Source organism: Amphiura filiformis, chromosome 6 (assembly GCF_039555335.1).
Source record: "Amphiura filiformis chromosome 6, Afil_fr2py, whole genome shotgun sequence".
In the NCBI taxonomy this organism is placed as follows: Eukaryota; Metazoa; Echinodermata; class Ophiuroidea; order Amphilepidida; family Amphiuridae; genus Amphiura; species Amphiura filiformis.
The window spans coordinates 22568445-22595539 of record NC_092633.1 but is presented as its reverse complement, the minus strand read 5'-3'; the positions used below and the strand labels follow the sequence as shown (position 1 = coordinate 22595539).

General features: G+C 37.5%; 1 protein-coding gene across 1 annotated transcript in view; it reads right to left on the bottom strand.

Annotated features, from left to right (window-relative positions):
- Positions 1–24178, bottom strand: part of LOC140154417 (uncharacterized) — a 105515-nt gene extending 81337 nt beyond the window's left edge. Inside the window, 1 exon segment of the mRNA XM_072176984.1 lies at positions 23710–24178. Coding sequence (XP_072033085.1) covers positions 23710–23807 — 98 coding nt within the window. The 5' untranslated portion in view covers positions 23808–24178.
- Between the last annotated feature and the right edge of the window lie 2917 nt (positions 24179–27095).

Sequence of the window (27095 nt, the reverse complement as noted above, 5' to 3'; positions counted from 1 at the left end):
TTGCTCTTGCTCTTCGCAAAAGGCAGTCCCTGCAAACTTGAATTGGACTTCAGGCTCTGTGTTAGGCACCGGAATTTCGCGCGATTTAAAACGGCAAAATGCGCGGCCGTTTTTTTATAAAGCGCGAAAATGTGATTTAATATGACGATACACACGTACCCCGGGTCTACACCTCATCAAATGTTGATTGTTAAAAAATAAATAAAAGTGCATTTTCGCCGTGATATTCCATCTCCGTTCGCTATGATAATTTTTCTCATTTCTGTGTCAGTTTTGGTCCGAAACGTGGTCAAAAACAGGTGCAAAAACATGAGCAAAGTCTGTCCATCTTGAGCAATTTTCGTTCGTACTTTCACTTTCGCATTTATTTTTTAAATCAACGTGTAGTTGATGCTACAAAAACTAAAACACGCGCTACCACAAATAATACGAAAAAGGGGTTATCATTTGGATTTTGTCTTTAAAATTGCTTTTATTCATCGTAACAATAATACTAATAAAGGAAACCTAGATTATTTATGAGAAAATAAACTTAAAATATTAAAAATTGAATATTGTCAGGTTGTGATAAAATAAACATTAACCGTACGTTAGCGGCATGTGCTTGGTTGTAAACAAATCAATCGGGACTTCCCCAGGCCAGCGATCGTTCGAAAGCATGCAAAAAGTGTACGATTTCCTGACGTTGCATTTACAAATATTGCAGAATTTACTTCAATTCTCAGCAGGTGGGTCAAAATTTTGGGGCTTTTATTATCTTAAAAATATAAAAGAATAAAAATTTAAGCCTGTTATGTTGTAAAAAGGTTATTATTGGTGAATTTACATTGAAAAGTATTGTTTTTGGCAAAATTCTCAAAATTCACGATGGACCACCAAAATCGCGATGGACCCCCAAAATCGGTCATAAATTCTGTTATTTTCTTAATTATGCAATCCATCAAGTTTCCATTACCCTGTTTACCAACCATCCTGTTTCCTAGTTTTCCTAGTATATCCCTGTGTCATACAATCGCTAATTAATAACCATGTTTCTATAGGAAATGAGACTTGTATGATCTCACACCATCACGTCATATAAGGAAATCTAGTTTCCGTTCAGTCCCTGGAATTAATACGTTTGTCAGTTCACTCACAAGATATTGCAGGATGACTTAAGCGCACATGTAAGAACACATGTAAGTCCCGAAAAATATTGGTTGTTCTCAGTGCTTGATTGATTCATAGGCCATCAAAAAGATTTGATTAATTCAATATCTATTCCAATTTTTTGACACCTCTGTATCTTTCAATTAGGTAGTAGAGTGGTTTTTATAAGACAGGTGCCCTGTTCAATTCTTAGCCAATCAATGCTGTATTGATTGCAGATTTATTTGCTCCATTGCATTCACACGCACAAACCTCCTCTCACAGTGAATGGAATTTGTTCAGTGTAATGTCATTATACTAAAATGCAGCAAACCTTTTACGAGCGCGACTACCGTGATGTTGCAAATTCGGCGCTAACAACGCGTACGGCGCACAGTTCATTCATAAATTTCCACTCAGCAACAACATATCGCCTTAGCAGCCAATCAGAGACAAGTGCGTGCAACGCAGTACATACGCGATGTATCCTTACAATACGCGCTCGTCAAAGGTTTTCTGCATTTTAGTATAACAGCATGTTTACAGTGGGAGCTGATGTACGGTACATTGGCGTATAAATTATATCCGGTCAGAAATTGCCCGGAAACTTGCCCACTATAAACACTAGCTGAAACGGGTATGTATCTTATATGATATCCTTCTCAATCGGAAGATATTGGTGAGAGATATTGGCACAATTAACACACAAGGATAAATTGTGCACTGTATTACCGGAAGTAGCAAACCTATGCTTTGAGGTGCGCAGTAGGAGTGCCTGCGCGATCCCGCTCCTCAAAAATAAAGGTCTGACTGTAGCTGGAACATATAATGCACCATATTCATTCAGTGATTCAGCTACGTGATTTTCAAGAAGAGACAAAATCAACAAATTTTGCACAAAATTACAGCAAAAAGTGGAAATTTACATAATTTTGTGTTTTACAGGTGAATGGAACTGGGGAAAGAGTTCTGACTGTGGGGGCATTTCCCCCATGGTGCCACCCAAATATCTACATTTATTATATTCATTCATTAAATGCCCATTCCCTTATTTTTCAGCTTGCATAACATCAAATTATATTCTAATACCCCACCATCCCTTATTCATGCACTGTGATAGTCCGACGAGTAGGACCTGTTTTTTTCTTAGTTTACCAACTATAGTGCTCAAGAAAGATTAACCACAAAAGTCCACTATCCTCCCGAAAAAAAAGGTCCTACAATAAACGTCGCTTGCCCCCCACGTTGGTTGAAAACTGGTCACTGCTTGCAATATGAAACCATGATGTAATCACCCCAAATATGGAATAACCCTTCCAAAAGTCACGCCCACTGGATTTGGCAGCGACCACCTGTTGTGTATATCACTCATCTCGGTCAGTGATGGTCTTCCAGGGTCTATGCCGATACCAACCTTGGAGCGCAGCACGTGTGATCTAGGTTTTATATAGATCAAGTTTACAATTTTGGATTCAGCCTGCATGCGTGTTTTAAACATTTGATTTAATTATGTTGTATTTAACCATTTATAATATTGCGATTTTAAAAAATCCATTTAACAATATCATGGCCTTTGAATATGTCATGAACTCCGGATGAAAGATATAGGCCTATAGAAAAAAATATAGGCCTATTCACTTTTTTGTCAGAATATAAAAACAAGTTGAAATGAATATTTAAAATTTTGTTTCTACTCCCGGTTTCTACTGCGAGTTGTTTGCTTCATTATTTTCTTACTTTGTTTGAGAAATGAACATCAACATACGAGATAAGATCTTTAGGCCCATGAAAGTCAATTCCGAGTTTATCGTCACTAGTAAAGGACTAGAAAAGAGCCTGGTTTTGCTTCCAAGTTATGAATATATGTTTTCCAATAAAAAATATAGGCCTATGTTTCACTAGTGAAAACACCGATAGGGCCTACTTTGAAAATAATGAATTATTTTGGCATTTTTGACAATTTTTCGCGGGTATTTTTGGTTTCCAAAAAGCTGAGACCATAATACCTAAATTTGTCAGATATAAAAACAAGTTGAAATGAATATTTAAAATGTTGTTTCTACTGCGAGTTGTTTGCTTCATTATTTTCTTACCTTGTTTGAGAAATGAACATCAACATGTACGAGATAAGATCTTTAAATAGGCCTATTCACTTTTTGTCAGAATATAAAAATAAGTTGAAATGAATATTTAAATTTTGTTTCTACTGCGAGTTGTTCGCTTCATTTTCTTATCTTGTTTGAGAAATGAACATCAACATGTACGAGATATTAAAAGATCTTTCTTCCATGGTTTGAATACGCCGCTTTTTTTTTTCTAAATTCTGTTTTGCCTTGACCATGACTTCATGAAAGATGGGAAAAAGTGATGAATTTGCGGCTCCTTCCAGAGAAATATTTATGCCTCGTGGGAAATCCGGGCGCCGGCAGTCAAAAAAAATGGATCGATCACGATGATCATGGAAGAAAAGAAAACACAAATCATCCCGAAATCATCACTGCATTGCACAGAATAGCAAATAATATTGGAAGTCTTTTTCCAATAAAATAAGTTTGAAGAATATTTCCAACCCCTGAGAATTTCTTAGAAAACACAAAATAAATCTTGAAGTTATTTATTGTGTGAAAAGGAATTACAAAATAATGTACCTCATCTGAAAGTCATCTTCCATACGCACCTGAGCAATACCGTAATTAAAATTGGGAAACCCCATTGATTCTACCACTGTAGCTGCTTTCCCAGGGGTGTTTTGCAGATTTAAGTATGTTTACATTCATTTTCCATCACAATTCTAATTTGATGAGAACTAGTAATTAGTCATAGTAATTTTAAAACCATCATGGAATTACTTTAATTAAAAATATATAATTATAAATGCATATTTTCCCCATTTTTATAGAATTATCGGTAATAATAAAATATATCACCCCCGTCAGGTTAATGTAACATTCCAAAACAATTTCCCATTCATATGGTAATTAGAAGTAAACAACTACACAAGAGGTCCCTGGACAGAAATAAACAAGCAAAACTAGTGAAAAAAAATTAAAACTAAAATATTTAAAATCCCTACAGGCATAGTTTGGAGGTAGAAATTGTTAAAACTGTATTTTGGATATTTTCATAGATTTATTGCCAGTAGTTTGAGGGGAAAATGGCGACCCAGAATGGCGACCGGCTTCACCGGCGGTCGAACTTTGAAAGTAATTTGCCAAATCAGGGATCATGCAGCTACTTTTGTCTTATTTTAATACCATGAATACATTTACAGGATCCCTGTCGACATGCAAAGTCAACATTTTCAGAGGATTTAAGACCCAAATATCAGTGAATGTCAGGTGAATAGGTGTTAAGCTTATTGAATTAAAAAAATTCTGTAGTTTCAGAAAGTGGTATTGATTGCAAGGAAAGGTGTTTGTTTTAAAATTGTGTGTACAACTTCAGGGTCAGTCCATTGCCATGGACATGCTCGTTTTGCGGTTGGGGTGTGCATCGTGACTGACCTCGGAGGGAGACCCGGGGACAGCTATAGGTGTCTGGCTGATAATTCCAGTTACGCAATTGGAAGCCCCTCGGCATAATTTGTCTCAGATTTTAACCGTCGCCTGTCAAACAAAAAGTTGGGGATTTTCTATTGGTCGTCAAATTGTGATGTCACCACTGGTGTCAAGTTAACTTGTACCGAAATTCCGGTACACCAACAACGAATATTGTAGGACCTTTTATTTTGGGGGCGCGGTCACTGGACTTTCGCGATTCGTCTTTCTTGCGCCATGTGAGATAGTGATCATAGTGTGAAAAGTGTATAGTCTGGTAACTTAGAAATAAAAGGTCCTACTCGTCGGACTACACTGTGATTAGTCGAAATACATGAAAGATGGGGTGGTCAGCAAACTCTTGGCCTACATTCAAGATTTTGAGTGGTTCAACTTATTCCAAGTGTTTAAATTTTATGATTACAATTGTAAGAATCTGGTCTATTTCCCTTCAAATACCAAAAATAATAAAATTTGACTAATTATTGTCAGTTACATCTAACTAAAGAATTAAGAATTTAGCTATGTTTCATTTGGCAAAACAAGATGTTATTCTATTTCCAACAAATTATTACGGCTATATTTGTCTAGAATCAGGAGTACTGTACAAAAATGTGTATGGTCGTGTGTTTTGTTGTATCTGAGAACATACCGTGTACTAAATTATGAACATAATATATAAATAGTATAGTAGTGTATCAGTGCACACCAGACACAGATCAATTGGCATTGATTTTGACAGGAATACCTTCACCTTATGGTTCTTTGAAAAGTAAAAATACAAATGTTCAATAGCTTGCACATGGCAATGTCGTTTTCATGTTGCACTGATAAACGGTTCCATATTCAGGGACAGTAATGTTCAGAGCCTGAATTCAAATGAATCAAAGTATACCAGCAGGCTATATTTTGGGGGTACTACTATGAAACTGATAATTTGCTACAATAGGACATTCCATTTAAAATCCACACTCCCTCTGTGGATGATTTTGGAAATATCTTCTACAGGGGGAGTATGAATTTCAAATGGAATGAACACATTAGGCAGCTCCATTTGAATTTCATACAACCTCTAAGAAAGATTCAACCTGAACCTTCCACTGAGGGAGGATGAGTGTGGTTGATCCTTCATGTAATTATTTCGTGTAATCTAATCCTAACTCTAACCCTAATCCTAACCCTACGCCTAATCCTAATCATAACCCTAATCCTAACCCTAATCCTAACCCTAATCATAAACTAACCCTAACCTTAACCCTAACCCTAATTTCGTGTAAAATTACATGAAGGAATAACCATGAGTCAAATGGAGCTGCTTGTGTTCATTCCATTTGAAATTCATACTCCCCCTGTAGAAGATATTTCCAAAATCTTCCACAGGGGGAGTATGGATTTTAAATGGAATAGCCCTATAAAACAACTGTTTCTGATATCTCGGATGCATTTCTCTATTCACCACAAAATTGTCCATATCTGTAGCAAGGTTTTGCAGTAACTCCCTAGAAATTCTTTATACAATGTATATTCGCCAAAAATGGCTTTAAAACATAAATCTGTAGCAAGTTTTTGCAGTAACTCACAAGAAATTCTTTATTCGCCAAAAAGGGCTTTAAAACATAAATCTGTAGCAAGTTTTTGCGGTAAACTCACATGAAATTCTTTAATCGGCCAAAAAAGGCTTTTATACCAAACATTTATCCCACGATTTCAGTAAATAAATAAGCCCTCGGTCAGAATCGACACAAAGCTGTTGATTCCATCAAGAAGTCAACCAATCAGATTGGCTTCAATCTAACACATTTCCTAGAAATACAAATAAATTGTGCTAACTAAATATAGCTTCAATCATAAATATAAAACAAACAGACAAAGTGGTTTGGATTGAGAATTGCATAATTCATTTATAAGTTGTATTTAAAATACACTAAGTATATAGGATAGTTAATACTTACCTGTTTTTTTGCAGCAAGGAATATTATGTTAACAGCCATTCAGGAATATGAAATGAAAAAGAAACAACAATAAAAAGTTAGTTTTATGACAAGACCTTTAAAGGCCCATTCAGTGATTTGCTCATCCGGACGATCGTAAAAATGATCAAAATTCAGATTCAGATGCAGTGCCCTAATATACTGATAACTCTCAAATTGTACAAGTCTGTACAAACTCAGGCGGCCGTATCTACAAGTCCCTGAATAATGGTTTATGGATAGATTTTGGGCCACGGTGGTCAGAACCAACCTGTGAGGTTTGCATAGGTCTTAAGCAAAAAAACAAACTATGTCTCAAAGCTGCCGCACATGTTTGTTTTTCTTAGTGCGTCCGTGTCAGCTGAAACAGCAAATAAATTTTTTACTTTTTTACTTTTTTCCTGTAAAATCATGAAATTCCGAGACAAATTTTGAAGAAAATTTACTTAAATAGATACTCACATTGTTTAAGGTATAAAACAATTGACATTTGTTCTTCAATTGCTTAAATCAGCCACAATTTTATGTTGCGTAGTTTTGAACACTCAAAATTGACATAAAGTTTGTGAGTGGGCTGAAAACCTGTTGACTTGCTTCTAGTTGATTAAAGCCCAGGCCATACAGACAATATTACAATGTATCAAAAACAAGTTTTTGTATTGAAAGGCAAACAAATTATTAAATCTCACTAACAGGAGCATAAGGTAAATAGTGCAACAAGGGTCTTTATTACCTGGACTTGCCTACTTATCAGGGAATTCCCCTCCCGGGATTTGCCGGATTTCCCTCTTCTATGCATACATATTGTTGAATTATTTCCACAAATATTCTAGAGTATCTACTATACTCCTAATCATAAATTAGTGGGAGTGGTCTAGTTCGTAGACACATAATATGATTGGATAAATCGCATGATTTCGGGTCCCATCTATCAGGCTGTAGACGACCCCACGTCATCATGAGCATTGATAACGCGTAACACACTTGTATAGGTACGCGTATGTATCACATTGTATGTGTATACTAGTGCTGAATATGTGCACAAGCTAGCAGTACGTGCAATAGAATGTGAAGTTGTAAACAAGTTTCGTTCATTTTATAATAAAGGAAGTTTTTATGACGGTAACTTAATTTCTGCTTAAAAAATAGTTATAGTTATTAACATAATATTTAACTAAATAAGCATATGAATAAATGATAGGAATTTTTGTTTTTTCTATCCTCTACCTATGATAGAAAACAGGCAGGTCCAATATTTTTATCGTAGTACGCCGGCATCTACTACTCAAAATATTGGACCTGTCTGTCGTCTATCACACGGTCGATGATAGTAAAAACAAAAATCCCTATCGCTTATTCTCTAAATCTGCATGCTGTCCTCAGTCCACGGTTAAAGAAAGTAGGATGGCAGGCATCATATTTTTCCAGTTAACCTAAAAACTGCAATGCACCTTTTAATATTAATTCACTGATTTTATAGGAAATGTGTCAAGGAAGTCAATAGTTACATTAATATTTTACTTTCATATAGGTCTTGCAGTTCTTGAGTTAAGGCCAATAATATATCAAAACTTTTGGGTGTTTTCCCTCTGCCGAGAATGATCAGGCACATGTGGCAGAAATGAGTGTCAGCTTTATTTGTCTCAATATTTGATTGCAAACACCTGATTTGACAAGCTCCCCTCTTAACATTACAGTCTATCAGTCAAATCCTAAATTGCCCCTAAAATATATGAATTTAAAAAGGAAGTTACCAGATTCCACCAAAATCAGTCAAACAAACAACAGAATGATAAAATGATACAAATTGACAAATTATAAATGATTAATGAGTGGACTTTGCAAGTTCAAGTTGGCACACTGAACTTTGTTCATGTTTGGAAAAACACAAAAAAAAGAACCTATACAATGTAGATCAAATAGAGCAGTGTCACAACCCACAGACCCTTTTCTAGGGTCTGTGCACAACCCTATATAAATTAAAATCTAATATTTTCTAAGGATATTATCCCATATAGCCATATATGGTCATCCATTAGTAATTTCCCAATTCCCAATATACTAATAATAATGTTTAGTGGTCACACATGCGAGCTGGTTTACCTAATATTACATAATTGTTTTGTACACATAACACCTTTTATGTTGATGTAAATAAGACTGCATCATTACAACAGGCAGAAGGACATATCTGGGAGTAGGCAGCTACACATGGGGCAGAAGTCCATAAAGAAAGCTGCCATTATCCTGCCTTTCCTGATTCTGGAACACCATCTGGTGTTTTACGCATAATGCTCACATATACACAAGACTCAAGTCAAGCAATGCAACATCACCAGCTGTATCCACACTTTTAAACTTTTTTGAAGAGGTTATTTTATTAATGATTATTAGGGAATGTAAAATTGATCAAATACATTATTATATATATACTCAATATAGATTCCTGTCATCTGATTGGTTAATAGGGGCATTGATTGTTTTAACTCTGCCCTGTATTTGAGAGAATTTCATTAAAAATGTTTCCAGTGCAGTTGCAAACAAACTAAATTGACCAGCGTATGTCCCAATCAAACTCGACGCAATTGCAACATCCATGTACATCCATTTAACGAGTGTATCGAGTGTTGATAATCAGTCCGTGTAAGAGATTGATATTACTTGCGGTCGCAATTCTTTAAACCCGCAGACGACAACATTGCATTGGTACAGGATACTGGTACAAAAACACAGAAAAGTAAATAGGAGTAATTCAAATCAAATATCCTATGTCAAATACTCAGAGTCTGTACGGTCCTTAAAGGCTTAGGATGGGATTCAGGTAAACAGACCGTTTGTGCCGTATCTGGCCCTTACATGTAGTCCCTTCGAAAGAGAGATGGGCACCCGGTCTGTAAAAAAAGAGCTAACCGAGGCATTTGGCCTGTAAAAAAAAGGAAAAAATATAATTGCTACTATTGTTCCACCCCAATGGTACAAGCTGATGTAGAAAACAAACCAATAAGACAAAAAGTGACAGTAGGATGTCACAGGTGTTTGTTTTTGTATCTCCTATTCTCCATAAAAGCATTCAAGTAGGAGGATGTACACACATTTAAACATGGCTGATCAATTACACTTGCTTTTTACACTGAATGAACTCTCCAGAGAGAGATAATTTAGAAAATGCAGTGAGTTCTGTATTGGTCATCATTTTGCATCTTTAGATGAAAATAATCAATTGATAAGATTACTGCAGGCAAGTAAACACCCACCTCACTTTTATTACTCGACTTGAAAAATTTTATAACATGGTTCCTACTCACAGGTAAATTAAGCAATTCTTGGCCAAGCTCGAATGTCCAAGCTCGAATGTACCTGTTGCATCCATGTAGAGTACAAAGCGCGTACGCAATGCAAGGCGAGTGCATGCTTTCTTCTGTACCACGCTACATGTATGTGCGAATGTGTTTATCACGGAGCCACTAGTGTTCTGAGTGTTCAAGCTTGGCCAAGAACTTCCTAATTTACCTGTATTGTGCTGTTTTGCTTCAAGACACAATTTTTAAAATGCCAGATGCACTATTTTGTAATGTGTATCTGTACAGATCTGTGCATTACCATTTTATTTTGATCCAACAATGATCGGTGGTTTGGACCATCCCCTAGAAAATGGACTTTTTGCTGACATAAATAAAAACAAGCAAAATTTTCAATAATTGCCAATAATAATGTAATTCTTTTATTGGGGAATTATAAATTTTTGGAAGATTAAACTTTATTTTGACTAGTGATAGATAAGTTATGGACGGAGGCTCACAGAGCTCATCATACTTTCAAGTTTTGAAATGCTAACAGGCATGAATGCGCACACCTTTAGAGGCTAGTGGGACCCCTGCATGGAACTCTTCATTCTTTCCAGGATCTGTGATTCAAGTAATAAAGACACTTAGACAAGAGGAATTTTAAGAACAGGGCTGGAAAAAATGTTTATTTCTCAAGACGATAAGCTAAATTTCACTCCAAGATGGCAATATTTCCCATAATTTCTTATGTATTTCTTATTCTTACATGAGGAAGCAAAGTTTCCCTCCAAATTCCAAACTTTCCCTGGATTCTATATTTTTCCAGTAAATTTGGGACTTATTTTTAGTACGCTTTAATAAGGCGATAGGGTCTAGTCTAGGTTTACTGAGTCACCGAAAATTCAAGTCAAGTCATTTGGACAAATTCTTAGCTCCAGTCAAGTCAAGTCACTCTACAAATTTGATGGGGTTGAGTCAACAAATAAAACTTGAGTCAGTCTCTGTATAAAACTTGAGCCACAAGTCGTGACTTGTTACAACTCTGTTTAGGGTGATTTGTACATGTAGTGAAATAAGAAGTCATAAGAAGCTAAATTTGCTTCTCAAAATACAATTATTAAGGATCCCGCGATGGTTAACGCGTGTGCGACGTCAAGCGTACACATTCATAGGTCATTGTGGAAAATAATACGCACTGGACAGGTGGCAGTACACTTAATTTGTAAAAAGCGTAAGAAGCGTATGAACAGTGGCTACAGACCAAGGTTCCTATAATTTGGTTCACCTCAAGTTCGGTAGTGACGTCAATGCTTTTTCGTGGTTGCACTGCAAGCGTGCCGACATGCAGCCCCTGTACGCGTGCATGGACACTCAGCGCATTTAACATTATGTGCACGACTGCACGATTCGATAATGTGGCGAGCAAAATATGCACCTACGTCACTACCAAACTTATATCAGCAGCATTGCTCCCAGTAAATGAGGGATATGTTGTTTTGGATAGAATATTGCAGTTCCATCGTGTCGTTGTCATCATCGTCATCGTCATCATCATCATCATCAACAGTGGCTACATACAGACCAAAGTTCCTATCAGTAAATAAAAACACATAATGGTCCCAGGAAATGAGGAAAATGTTGTTTTGGATTTGCAGTTCCTCCCAATGAAAATATCCCCTTGTACTAAGATTTTCATATTAAACTTAATTAGTAAGGCTTAAAAAATATGGGATGATGAGGCCACTCATCTTCGCAATTTCTACTCTAAAATTTTTGAAAACTAATACTGCTCTAAACTAGCTCCTGTAAAATGAGCAACATAAAATTGACAACGGTGATTTTTCTGACAAAAATTGATGAAGTATCCCATAAAATATAGTACGTATGGCAATGGCAAGGAGAATTCCATGGGATCAAGGAATTCATCAATTCTACAATCAACACATATATGTTCTGAGATTCACAATATACAACATACTTGAAACAATTTCATATTCAACTTATGATGTAAGATACATTTTAATTTTTCACCAGGCACAGTCCCAATTTAATGCTGATCCAGGGATGCGTTCGGAGAAAACTGTCTGGCATTTGGGTATGCACATCGCCTTTATTCTATTTTCATGATAATGTGAGAGAGCTAGTGGAACATGAATTTAGACAACAAGAGGGGGAAAAAAATCATTTTTGAAGTGAAAATGTGTAAAGCAACATTTGTTTACACACAGATATAAATGTCAAGCTACTAGTACTCAGTAACTCAGTAGTAGCAATGTTGCAGGAGAGTGCAAGGAATTTATTCATCTTCACATAAAATTACTACTTTTGAGGAAGGGCACATCACATGTATTTGCTTTTAATGCATTTGTTTCCTTATCAATCGTAAGATGGGTACAATGTAAGCATGCAGTATGCTCCTTCAGTGTTTATGGGAGTACTGAACATATTCATTTAAGCCAGCCATATTGTGGCATTTGCTGAGGAGGACGCCCTCCATGTTTTATAATGCAGGTGTATATGGCATGTTCCTCCAGTGTTTATGCCAGGGATATGAGACATATCCCTGGTTTATGCACAAGTTTAAAAGCCATATTGTAACATTTGCTGAGGAGGGTATCCTCAATGTTTTACACTGTAGGAATGTAGCATGTTCCTTCGGTGTTTAAATGCATGAGTTAATAAAGCCGTAAAATTTGTAACATAAGCAGTTTCTAGCAGCTCCTTTTAACTTAAAAGTATTGTGTTATTTTACTCCTTTTTAATAATTTAATTGTAGTCTCCTGGGAGTGAGGAACTACGGCCTTATTCTCACTCCTCCATTTTCTTTTACTTTTTGGTTGCGGTAATGTATTTTTGTATTTTCATTTATAACCAATTTAAATTGATTTGAAATATATAGATGATTGAGGTCGAGGATATTTTAATTCCCATTTGTAAAACATTTTCCATACGTTCAGAGCTTTTTAGTCCAAAAGTAAAGGATGTATCATAATGGTCATCAGGATTTTTCAAAAGAAAATTTTTACACAAAACAAGGAAAACAGCATTATTGACAAAGTTGAAGCCCATATTTACAATGTAGATAATTTCTCTAAGTATCGAAATTAAAGATTTGTGTAAAATGTCTTATTTTTTCTTTCTACTTGATGCTTTCAGCTTAACCACTAGTATGTTATGTTAGTACCTCTACAGCATTAACCAAAGATGCCAAAATCTGAATTTCAATGATTTTTACGATCCTCCAGATGAAGAAATCACTGCATAGGCTAATAATAGCATATATACCCCACATGTAAGCTTCAACTAAAAACATGGTCAACTTTGGCACTGCACATCCCTTTTAAGGGGAATTTTATTTACAATACTTATACCGGTTTGGTTGAAGAAAGACAACTTTATAGTTGAAAAGAAAGCAATTGTTCATCCATCAAAGCCTTTTAAAGTGGTACAAGGGGTATGGGTACCAGTGGGCGTACTGAATTACTGTTGAAAGGAAAAGATAGATACAGAGCCATCATCCATTTCATAAATGTTCAAACATGTGTAAATAATAGGATAAATTAATTCATCATATCAACCTTCAAATTTGCTATTTTTACTTTCATTTTTGTCACAAGGCCTTTTCTAACTTTTTTATTGTGCTGTATCCATATGGTACCATTGTACATAATCACTGTCCATAGTCAGATTTAGAACCATAATCCAGTTCATTATGTTCAAACGGAAGCACCGGTGAAAAACATGATCACGTTTTTACGTGGCCGCAATTGCGTTTTTTTTGGGTGTCAATGTGTTTCCCCATCGCAGGTTCAACCTTCAATAGCAAGTAATTTTTAGGGTCTATAACTTCTTCTTGAAAAAAATGATAAAAAGCACTATAGGAAAATGTGATCGCGTTTTTTCGTGGCCGCAATTGTGTTTTTTGGTGCCAATGCATTTTTTTTCAAAAAAAAAAAAAAAAAAGTACTCAGTATTTCGCAGAGGGCTAAAATGTGGTGCGAAAAGCAATTAAAAAAAGAAATACACAGGTACCATTGCATGTTTAATTTGGGGGAGGGGAGGAAAATAAAAATTTCCCTCCAGATGTGTACTTTATATCTTATTAGCACCCCTGGATGTATACATGTATGTACCAGTAGGCACTAATATTGCTTTATCAGGAGTTGTCAAATGAGTGCTACATGTAAATACATCTATATTTGCAGGAAGGGGCAATCATTATACATACATATGCACAGTACACACATAGGTAGGCCTAGGCCAAATTTTTTGATGTAAAAAACAAGATACAAAATATCAAAAAGCGAGAAAAGCACAATTTTCCCCCAAAATGGAACAAAAAGCTTTAAAAACGCCCGAAAATATGAAAATTTATCCAAAAATAAATAAAAATAAAAAACCCAAAAATCTGCCCTCTGTCCTCTATAGTTCAGAATTAGCAATGTTTAGATTACACAAATTTGCCGACCGCCGTAGAAGAAAAAAAATGACAAAAATTTGCCCCTGAATTTATATGTTAGTCAAATACTTCAGTAATTCAATAAATATCATGATATTTGGCCTAACCTTGAATTCATTTGTGATGAAATTAAAGTAAAGCATGGCTTTTTCACTGGTCCATGCGGTTGCAATGACTGTTGAATTCTGCACTTTGCCGAAGTTGAACTGCATTTTATGGAATTCGGCTAACTTTTATGGTAAGTAAGTACACTGCTTGGGAACTTTCTTAAGAAGCAAGATAGTTGGTTAATAGCGAGAATCACAGCCTGAAAAGCGAGATTGCGTTTTTTTGCCGGGCCTTACACATTGGCCTACATGTACATGCATACCCTGAATGTGTTGAATTCCTGCCAGTGATTATAGGATGTTCAAATTTCTCCAAATGCAAAAATAAACTGAATTTATCTAAAAGCCAGAATCTTTTTTATCATGATATGTATACAGGTATCCTATGTTGTGGGTTCAAAGTTTGCCAGAATTGGGCTGGGTTTCAAATTTTAGTTTAGCCTGGCCCTGGAATTCAAGGTATTAACTCATAATGTCATTAACCTGAAGCTGGGAGTATAAAATTATGTACATTATTATAGTTGGCTGAATCCAAGAGTGTGAAAATGAAGAGCTTTTTCAAAACCCTTACATCCACTTGCCCAATTTTGAGAACACATCAAAAAATCATCAAAATAATCACTGATATAAGGTGTTTTTCAACAAAAGCAGTTTTGGGCGGGATGCTCATCCTACCCAAGCATCCCGCCAAAAACTGATTTTGTAGCAAACCCCATATATATATCAGTGATTTTTTTGATGATTTTTTGATGTGTTCTCAAAAATGGGGAGTTATGTAAGCTATCCACCAGTGGAGCTTCTGCGACCCCTACGCAGAACTTCCGATAGTGGATTATCTGCGCACGGGGACGCAAGGAATCCACAGTCGGATTTTTCAAGACGCAGCACTGAAAATCCCCTCCGATATAGTTCCGGTGGAGTAATTCTGCGCTTGCGGTCGCAGGGAATCCACTGACGGATTTTTCTGCGCGCGCGCTGAAACTCCCTCCGTATATAGTTCCGTGGATTAATTCTGCGCGGGTCTTAGGGAATTCACGGACGGATTTTCGGCGCACATGCGCTGAAACAAACTCCCCTCCGTATATAGTTCAGGAAGTAATTCTGCGCACGGTCGCAGGGAATCCACGGACGGATTTTCTGCGCACGTGCGCAGAAACTCCCTCCGTATATGCTGAAACTCCCCTCCGTATATAGGGAAGGCCAATATTAAATCATAACAATTCAAGAAAAACATGCGCCGAAAATCCGTCAGTAGATTCCCTGCGACCGTGCGCAGAATTACTCCACCGTATTAAAAATAAACTCTAAAAATGTATACATTTCATACTTTCTATAAGTTATTTTTTTTAAACACGAGACATTTGATGCGCAGAACCGTAACTTCTGACTCTAAAAATATAGGCCTAAATAATATTTCTTACTTTCTACCAAATACTCCACCGTTCTGACTCTAAAAATATATATAACTAGATTTCGCGGTTCTCGGGTTGTGCGGTTCTCGTAATAGGCCTATCTGTGGGCCTATCTCTAATTGCCCAACACCCGTTACCCATATAGCTGCCCTGACCTAATAAGGCCTAATATTACGGGTTATAGGCCTTACCTGATTATTTTATTAACAGATTATTTTATCATAATGTTAACCATTCTGGAGGACCTCGGGAATAGTCATGTTCTGCTAAAATAGGCCAATGCACGCTTTCCGTATTGAAATAAGTGTTGAAAGTAGGCTTAATGCTTTCCGATGCACGCATTGCTCCCGCCGCACTCCAGCGTGATACTACGCGATAGCGCCCATGAAAGCACGGGATTGTACACCGCACTTAACGCGAACCGCAGGACGCTGAACGCGATAGCCAGCCGGACAGAGAGACGGACGGACGGACACGCCATAATTAGTATTATGATATTTCTTACTTTCTAAGTTATTTTTTAAACATGGTTTTTAAACATGAAACTTGATGAGCAGAACTGACTCTAAACATAGGCCCTAAATAATATTTCATACTTTCTACCATTTAATAATATTAAATCATAACAATTCATTGATTAAAACGTGCGCCGAAAATCCGTCCGTGGATTCTCTGCGACCGTCATGCAGAATTACTCCACCGGAGCTATATACGGAGGGGAGTTTCAGCGCACGCGTACCGAAAAGTCCGACTGTGGATTCCCTGCGACCGTGCGCAGAATTACTCCACCGGAACTATATACGGAGGGGAGTTTCAGCGCTACCAAATACTCCACCGTTCTGACTCTAAAAATATATATAATATTTCTTACTTTCTAAGTTATTTTTTTAAACATGGTTTTTAAACATGAAACTTGATGAGCAGAACTGACTCTAAACATAGGCCCTAAATAATATTTCATACTTTCTACCATTTAATAATATTAAATCATAACAATTCATTGATTAAAACGTATACGCGAAAATCCGTCTGGATTCTCTGCGACCGTCGCAGAATTACTCCACCGGAGCTATATACGGAGGGGAGTTTCAGCGCACGTCGCGCCGAAAGTCCGTCTGCGGGATTCTCTGCGACCGGCGCAGAATTACTCCACCGGAGCTATATACGGAGGGGAGGTTCTGCGCACGGGCGCCGAAAGTCCGACTGTGGATTCCCTGCGACCGCGCGCAGAAAAACTCCACCGAACTATATACGGAGGGAGTTTCAGCGCACGCGTCGCGCCGAAAAATCCGTCAGTGGATTCCCTGCACCGTCATGCGCAGAATTACTCCACCGGATACGGAGGGGATTTTCAGTGAACGTGCGCAGAAAATCCGACTGTGGATTCCATGCGTCCACCGTGCGCAGATAATCCACTATCGGAAGTTCTGCGTAGGGGTCGCAGAAGCTCCACTGGTGGATCATGTACATACATGAAATGGGCAAGTGGATGTAAAGGGGTTTTGAAACAAAGCTCTTCAAATATTGGATCCAAAGCATGATCTTGTGGCACTTCCCTGATAAAATTGGATGTTTTACGCCCAACATTTATTGGTCTCTCTATGAGTTTTTGTTTTAAATAGCAATGGTGTGGTTAACATGAACATCCCATTTTTTAGGGAACATTCATAAAATGCCTCAGTGGGGAGGGGGTGCTGAAAAAATCCAGGGGAGTCAAACAAGTTTTAACCTTCCAAAAAGGGGGTCAAACAGTTTTTGACATGGCAAAAGGGGGGTCAAGAAAGTTTTGATACCCATAAGGGGGTCAAATTTTTTTTTGTTTTTTTTTAATATCAATTACTGAAAGCCTGTGGGTGAGCATTCGTATGCAGGGAATGAAGCTTATGTATGTGGGAGTTTTCTACCGCTCGCTAGTTAGTGTTTCACAAACTCGCCATATTTTGTGGAAAGTGTAGTGGTTATTCCTGGTATTAGCGATCATGAAGCGGTGATTGTGAATGCTTCTGTGAAACCAAAGTTAGTACGGCCAGTTAAATGCAAGATTTTTCTCTACAAGAAAGCCATGTTTGAATACATAGGGGACAAGATCAAGACTTTCGACGAGAAGTTGACTCCTGACTATATTAACACAAAGACTGTTAATGATCTAGTGACAGAATTTAATTTAAAAGTTGTCCTGAATTCTTTGGATGAATTTGTGCCTTCCAAAATGACTTCATCAAGATGGATGTTACAGTGGATCAACAATTCAATAGAAAGATATTTGTAAAAAGAAACAGCTTTATAATAAAACAAAGAAACATGGCTCCACAGCTGCCTGGGATGCCTTCAAAAATTTTGTAGACACACAGGTCTACCGTAAAATCCGGAAAGCAAATCGAGAGTATATTCATGATATTAACGGCGGGAGCCTAGAGTAGAAAGCAACAACACTAAACCATTCCTGAATTTCATCAAATCAAAGCGGCAGGAGGTGTTTGGCATCTCATCTTTGACTTCTTCTGATGGTACCAAGGTCTGCTCTGCTAAAGACAAGGCTAATGTGTTTAATGACCAATTTTGTTCAGTTTTTACTGAAGAGGACAAAATAATTTTCCTAATATGACTGACTCAGATTTTCCTGATTTACCAGATATTATTGTTAACATGCAATGCATGGTGTTGAGAAACTTTTGCAAGATGTGAATCCAACTAAAGCTTTGGGTCCAGACGCTAGCCTACACCAGCGAAGATCTTGAAAGTATGTGCCTCTTCAATAGCTCCTGTGTTAACCAAGATTTTTCAAAAATCGCTTGATTCGGGATGTTTACCTGATACCTGGCTTGATGCTAACGTAACTCCACTTCACAAGAAAGGTGATAGAAGTAACCCAGGAAATTATAGACCAATTTCGTTGACATCAATTCCATATAAGATTTTGGAACATATCCTGCATCACCACATCATGAATCATTTTGATCAACAACACATCTTAGTTGATGTGCAACATGGTTTTCGCAAAGGACATTCTTGTGACACTCATCTGCTCTTGTTGACGACCATGTTAAGATTTTGGATGATAAAGGCCAGGACCTAATTAATATGGATTTCAGCAAGGCTTTTGATTCCATGTCCCACCAACATCTCTTGATGAAGCTTCACCATATGGGAATTAGGAACAACACATTGAAGTACATGTAGCTTGAGTCTTTCCTTTCTAGTCGTCACCAACAAGTGGTTTTGGAAGGAGTTTTGTCTACCAGAGATAGTGTTACGTTGGGGGTTCCCCAAGGTACAGTCTTGGGACCCCTGTTTTTGGCATACAGCGTTCGAAATAAGTGGTTGTCCGGGACAACCACAATGAACGTCGGACAACCCAAAATGCTGACGGCAGTTGTCCGAGGGACAACTATAAAAATGTGTACCAATGTTACAGAGTAAGCTTACCATAAAATGCATTGCATAAATTAGTGTTGGCCGATACCGATCTGTGAATCGGAGATCGGTGCCGATATGGACTGCATCGGCCTTGAATCTGAATCGGCAGATGAGCTATCAGCTGCCGATCTAGCTTACCGATCTCTGAACTTGACAGTAATAAAAGTACACAACAATTCTTTTATTTCTTTAAGCTTACCATTACTTTCTTATGTAACATTACTACTACTTAATGCCAATATATTTCCAAAAAACGTTGTTACCACCGCAAGAATCATGTCGTTTCATACTGTATTTTATAATATTATCCACTCAGTGACAACACTCCCGACTGTACAGTGCATCCCTGGGAAAAATTTGTAAACACTTTAACACTCGACACGTGCGCCCTTCAATGTCGGGTTTCCCAAGGTGAATTTGAGGGCATGTTATTTTTAGAATTGCGCACATTCGCTATTCCTCCTCACACGGACGATTTCATCTCTTAATCTCCGAACACGTGAATTCTTTCTGTAAACAACTCTGCACAACTAATCAGGATGGGAATTCCGCGCGGTATTCCCCAATACGCCATATGCATAAATTATTATAATATCGATGGAGCTGATTTAGCTGCAGGGTCATCGAATCAATTCGCGCAGTGATTCCCCTAACTTGGTACACACGCAAATCAAAGTTGATTCGCGGAGAAGAAAGAAGAATAAAACAATCAAGAGAAATGGATTCATGATTAAACTTCCGACAATCGGAGGCACTGAGTGAGTAACGCTGGGACTTGGGGTGTAAAATGGTATTTTATTTGGGTTGATATTGACATGAAAAACCTCTAAAAACGGTCATCATATTACATAGTTACAGGTTTGGGGAATTAAGCTTTGACCGTTAACATTACTGGGGTCCGACTTGAATGAACTTGTACTGGTTGTAGAATAACATTTAAGGAATCTGAATCGGGATCGGATCGGCCCGATCTGCTAATTTTCAGATCGGAGATAGGCAGATCCGATCTTGGGTTGGATCGGCCAACACTAGCATAAATCTTGAAATGTTCAGAAGAAATCATGACTAAAAATGTTGTTTTCCCATAAATTTGTAGCAAGTATTTTATAAACATCATGATAACCTTGGCCTTTTATATCAGGTGTGCAATATCAATCGGTGCACGGTACACAAGCTAGCTAGCACATGGCGGCCAGGCCGGGCCCCTGGTAAAACCTCATGACCTGACCAGAGTGACCTGACCTTTGACACCAGTCTCTGACATCACAGCTTTCAAGACCCCCCTAAAGCTATACCCTGACATGCATAGAAAATTAGAAACCCATAGAAACCCAATGAGCTCATGAATAATTAATGAGATACTTTATCAATGGAGAATGTTTACGCTTTTGACTTCTTGAAAAGAATGAATTCTGCCAGTGGGAATTCTGATGCTTTTAAGCATAAAATCCAGCACAAATATGAATTTATTGATGATAAATATGATGGACATTAAACCTGTATTTTCTTGGATATATTTTGATGTTTTATAATAGCAACAAGGTGAGTTTGGGAAAGGTGTGTGACATGTGAATACTGAGGGCAGTGTATGTTTTTTAAACTTGCAACTTAATTTTTACGGCACAAAAGTTCATATAAATTTCGGACAACCAAAAATATTTTCGGACAACCAAATATCTTTTTTAGGTTGTCCGGCGGACAACCTCAAAAAATTTCTTAATTCGAACGCTGTTGGCATATGATTTGCCGTCAAAAGTCCACTCAAAGGTCAGACTCTTTGCGGACGATTGTATTCTTTACTAGAATACAATCCTCCAAGGATTCTGGGAAACTCCAAGAAGACCTTGATCATGCTTTAGTCAAGTGGGAGAGAGATTGGCAGAGATGTCTTTTTCTTCCAAGTGCTTCAGTGAGAGGAATCCTGTTATCAAGAATTACAAGATGGGTCACCACATCCTTGAGGAATCACCCGTACCTCGGAGCTGAACTTAGCAATGATTTGAAATCGTCTATCACATCAATCAAACTGTTACAAAGGCTAATAAAATGCTGGGCTTGCTGAAGAGAAATGTTTATTTGTTCACACAATGTCCACTGAACTCCATTTCTTAACTGTCTTGTAGTTGTCTTCATTATCCAGTCGATGACCAGAAGAAACAGGAAAGGGGTGAACAGACATCCTTGCCTGACACCAGTTTTCACTTCAAATTGTCTGGTGAACTGCCCTTCATGTAAGACCCTGCAGCAAATACCATCATAGCTATTTTTTATTAGATTGACTAGTTTGGTTGGTATGCCATAGTGTCGTACATGTAGGCAGGCCTCGATATTTAGAAGAAAAATCCAAGGGTCCTCTGGACCCTTCCCTTTGAAATTTCAAGGGTCCTCACCCAATTTTCTATGGTCCGACCCCGGACCCTTGCCATTGAAATTTCAAGAAAGAGAATTAGCTATGGCGATCACAGTATGTAGATTGTAGAAAATTGAAAACTTGGGTTGAAAACTTGATGGGAACTAAAATGAAAGTGTACCCCCAGGGAGCTGGACGTATTATGTGAAACAGATTTTCCAGTGGAACAACAAAACTAGGAATTTCTGCTCTTTGCTTGGTTCAATTTTTACTGGCCTTACGAAATAAGGCGTGTCCTTGCGTCAAATACCTGTGAAAGCAGGCGTGGACCCTTAAATTTCCTGCGCCTGCTTTCACGGGTATTTGACGCAAGGGTGCGCCTTATTTCAAGCGCTGCATGTAGGACTAAATTATGCTTGACGACCATCTATAAAAAACTCACGATATGCCAAGTAACATCAAGTGCATTGAGTTACAAATTCATCCAGTCAACCCAGGACTAAGCAATCAGGAGCTTTAACTTGCAACATTATCACCACAAACAAAGACTGTTACAGGCACTAGCTTTATAAATCCAAAGACAATTTGCGAATGGAACCAACTGGACCAGGACCTATGCACCGCACCCGACGTCAAGACCTTGAGTGGGACTCCCTAGCTACCAGACATCTGCTCAACCAGAACACAATGTTAAGATACATCATGGGCTGGTAAATATTCCTTTCCCCTCGACGGTACTACCATCTGTTCGTCAGGGTAGAGCATCCAACATCTTTAGCTACCAGGCCATACAACCGAGGGTCAACAGCTACCGTCACTCCTTCTTTGTTCGTACAATACCAGTTTGGAACATATTGCCATCTCCAGTCGTATCGTCTTTGACAGTTAGCCATTTCCAGGCCCTGGCGTTACAACTTCTCCGGGATAAGGCAGCTACACCGACCCACCAATCCTTGTAGTCTTTGGGGCGTTGCCCTTTTTTATTCACACTTTTGTTGATGTTTTTGAACACAGCACAGCTGCTCTCCTAGGAAAAGCCTCGCTTAACAGGAGTTTATCACTCAAGAATCAAGACTCAAGACAGACATGCAGTTTTGCTTTTTAATGTTGGCTGAATGCTTTTGATGAAAGCAGGGCCTAGATTTCGACGAGAATCACAGAATCGATTCTCGTAATGATTCATGTAAGATTCCGTTGCGAGAATCAACTTGTCTCATTGTATCATACAGTCCACGACTATGATGGATTTTGACTCTCGCAAAAAACGCAAAACCAAGACAAAATCGAGGCCCTGGAAATTCCATTGAGTTAAAGGAGTATTTCGTGATCCTAGCATCCTCTATGTCATTTTTCATTTATATCCACAAAAAACCTATTCCCAAAATTTCAGTTGATTCCGATTTTGCGTTCGCGAGTTATGCATGATTATGTGTATTACACTACTCCATAGACAATGCGTTGTAATTTCGTTCTGGTGCACCAGAACGAAATTCAAATTTCACGATATCTTTGCTAAACGAATTAATCTGCAAGAAATATTTTGTACATAAACATTATGTAGCCAGATGTTTCCAGTCAGTGTTCGAAATAAGCGCTTATCCTCTTGTCCTCTTGTCCAAAAATCACCGGGGACAACCATATTGAGCTATGTACTTATCCCCTGGACAACTACTATATTTTACCTCCAAAAGTATTACAAATTTTGGGGACAACCAAAATGTAGTGAGGACAAGCAGAATTTATGCTTTAGTTATCCTCGGGATAACCTCCATATTTTCCTTATTTCGGACACTGTTTCCAGTGATATAAAAATCTCAACTTTTTTTGAGAAAAGTGGGGGGATGAGCTAGGCTGTGGATCACGAAATGAGATGCAACTTGGTCTTTTGCTGCGGAAAGTGCTACACCGTACATGGCTTTCTTTCACTCAAGAGCTTTATTTTGATATATAATATAAAATGATGAGGTTTGATGGAAATTTGAATTCACCTTTAAAATTTTATACCTACAATATGGCTTTAACTTTCCAGCTGAGATTCATACTCACCAATCAGTTTTGAGCTCTATATCGTCTTTTTCTTCAGGATGGTTTCTACTTATAGCAGACACACTGTGTACAAATCCCGGTACAAATGAGGATTTCATCGTGCGAATATCGGTCTTGAGGCAAACATTGTATCACGTTGATTACTAGAGCAACCTAGCCAACGTTGAAGTTCATAGTTCATGAGTTAGTGTACAGTGACAAGAGTGTATTTTACAAGTCACTTGAATTGAATTCATTTCAAAAACAGCACATACAATTCAATGTTAGCACACACATGACACACAGAGGTACGTACGTAATCACACAGATAATCGATCACTTCTTCACGGAAAGTTTTTCATCTACTAGACTGTCGTGTCTTGATATCACACTCGGGGCAGTGAAATGAAACTTAAGAGCCGTGTCATCTTCAAGAAACGGCAAAATGCTCCCAAAATTTTGTCAAACACGGCAGTATCTTCGCTTTTTCTTGAACAGTACCAAAATAATGGGTCACAACCTCTAGGTCAAAGTTCATACGTAAGTCCTACAACCAATGCTATACTGTGACTGCGGCTGCCTGTGCACTCTACGATGATACTGCAATGAAACGGAGACATTTCAGTAGAGGGAGACAATCAGTGATTCATCTTGTTCAGGTGATCTTGGATCTTGTTAGCAATCCCTGAGCAATTCGTGTTGGAGTTGGAGGACGCTTGAGCCCGTACTGAGCGCTTGATCAAAGATCTTCAAAATAAATGTACGATGCATTTGACTGTGACGTCATATTATTCTGCCAATATAGACATAGGCCTAGTATATACATGCAACTCTAAAGACCTGCAGTCAAGTGTTTGGTTTGAAATTGTTAACCCCTCTTTGTGAACCCAAAACTTTTGACCCCTCCCCGGACCCCTCCCCGGACCCCTCCCCGGACCCCTCCCCGGACCCCTCCCCACCCTCTTAAGGGATCTGGAATGAGCGTTTTGAGCGTTTCGACAGTACCTGGGACATGAGTATGTTATTTCACTCCAGAAAATTGATTTCAATTCTATTCAAATTCAATTCTTTCTACACCTGGAGTCTTGCTATTCAATTCCAATTCAATCCACCTTGCTTTAGAATTAATTTAATTCGATTCCAATTCAATTTTTCATTTTTTAAATTATTTCAATTCAATTCCAATTCAATGCAGTGAAATTAACAGCTAATCAATTTCAATTCAATTCTGAGCATTCATTTCAATTCCAATTCAATTCCAATTCCAATTCCAATACAGTTGCAGTTTGTGTTAATTGATCAAAATTAAGGCACACTGCAAAAACTGCGTCGAGAGATTGAACTTTTTTGTCCTCGATTTGTAAACACATGTAAAATCTAAACACAAATGTCAAACTTCAAAACATCAAGTGTTTAATATTTAAACACAAGGCATTCTTCAATACAAAAGGTCAAAATTTTCAATTGATCGTCTGCTTTTCATCCCACCTATACATATACATTTAAGTATAAATCATCAGATTTATAAAGTTTACTTTGAGTACAGTTTTAAATATCAAAATATAAATTTTTAATCATTTAATTTGCCATAAAATGTGTATTACATTGCGAATTTCAAAAAATCAAAATTATTTGATATCAGAAGGACAATCTTCTTATTCAGAATGCAATTCGATATGTCTGATGTGCTCTAATGTCCCACAATAAATATTACTATACCTCATAAATATTTATTAGGTAATCCATACATCTTATTGGTTAATAACGCCAGCGTCCGAGTACGGTATTTTGACTACTTCCCCGCGCCTGTGCAATTACCCGCACGCGGGGAAGTAGGAAAAACTTCCGCACCCTACTACCACACGGTGTATCGACCCCACGCGTCACCGTTCCTTTTGACGTAGCATTATGCTACACAACGGCGATTCTGCAGATGCGTTTATCGTGAAAATGGCGTCTGCTGCAGTTATTTTGCCGAGATACCGATGGAAAATAACACGCGAATTTGACGTTTTATGAAACAAAATGTTATTTATGGAATGTTAAAAAGAAAATTCTAATAATATAGGTCAAAATGTAGATTGATTGAACAGAAATCCTCCAATAAAATCAGGTAAGCAAAATATTAAGCTTATTTACCATGCCGGCCGGCACGTTGACTGGTGTGTGCTTGACTTTTGTTTACGATCTTACCGTGATAGTGAAAATATTTATGAGGTATAGTAAAACAAATACAACATGTTTCATTTTCGGGAAGTAGTCAAAACTGCTAGTCCCTCGGTGTTGGATGATTTGATACTTCCCTCCGCTGACGCGTCGGGAAGTAGTCAAATCATCCAACACCTCGGGACCAGTAGTTTTGACTACTTCCCCTCAAAACATGTTGTATTTGTATACTGTCCAAACGTTCATACCCCATCCCTTAATGGTTTTCTCACAATTTGTTCAAATGTACAATGACTTTTGAGCATAAAAAGCTATAAAAATTAGGAGCTTGAGAAAAATAGGGGCTTTATATTAGTGCCAAAAGTTTGAGATCTTTGGCAAGTTGGGGGATCTCATACTCACATTATCAATCATATCAAGCAATTTAAAATATTGGAAATGCTAAGAATCAATTTGCATCATACGGTATTAGAAGATATTAGTGTATGAACATAGAACCTATACTTTTTCCACATGACGAGATATTCTTCTAAAGAAGAACTCCAAAAAAATCTCAAAAAGTTTAACTATACCTGTGTATGAGAAATGATATCATACTTTTAATTTTCTTCAATATAATGTATTTTATGCTATCATTTTTAAATGAAAGCTTTCCAGAATGCTTAGTTGCAATATGTTTTGTGAATTGAAATGCTGAATTGAAATCAAAGCTGAATTTCATTTCAATTCCACTTCATTCTTCATCACTCAACATGATTTCATTTCCAATCCAATTCAATTCTTCATTGCTCACGCTGATTTCAATTCCAATCCAATTCAATTCATGCCCAAGCCCACTCATTTCGATTCCAATTCAATTCCAATGCATTGAAATGAAAATCGCCCAAAATTAATTTCAATTCAATTCGATTTCAATGCATTGAATTAACATTAGACATGAGAGCACATTCAGGCATATCGAATGTCTTTCTGAGTATCAAATAGTTTTCATTTTTTTAAATTCACGATAATATACAAATTTTATGACAAATAAATTCAATATTTCACATTTTTGATATAGGCTAACAGTCCTCGAAGTAAAAATTTTATGAATCTAATGATATTCTTAAGGTGTAGGCCTATGTAGCTGGGAGGAAAGCCGACGATCAATTGAAAATTTTGACCTTTCATATTGAAGATATGGATTTTTTTCCCAAAAAGACCTAATTTCTTTTGGTGTTTTGGGGAAAAAATCCATATCT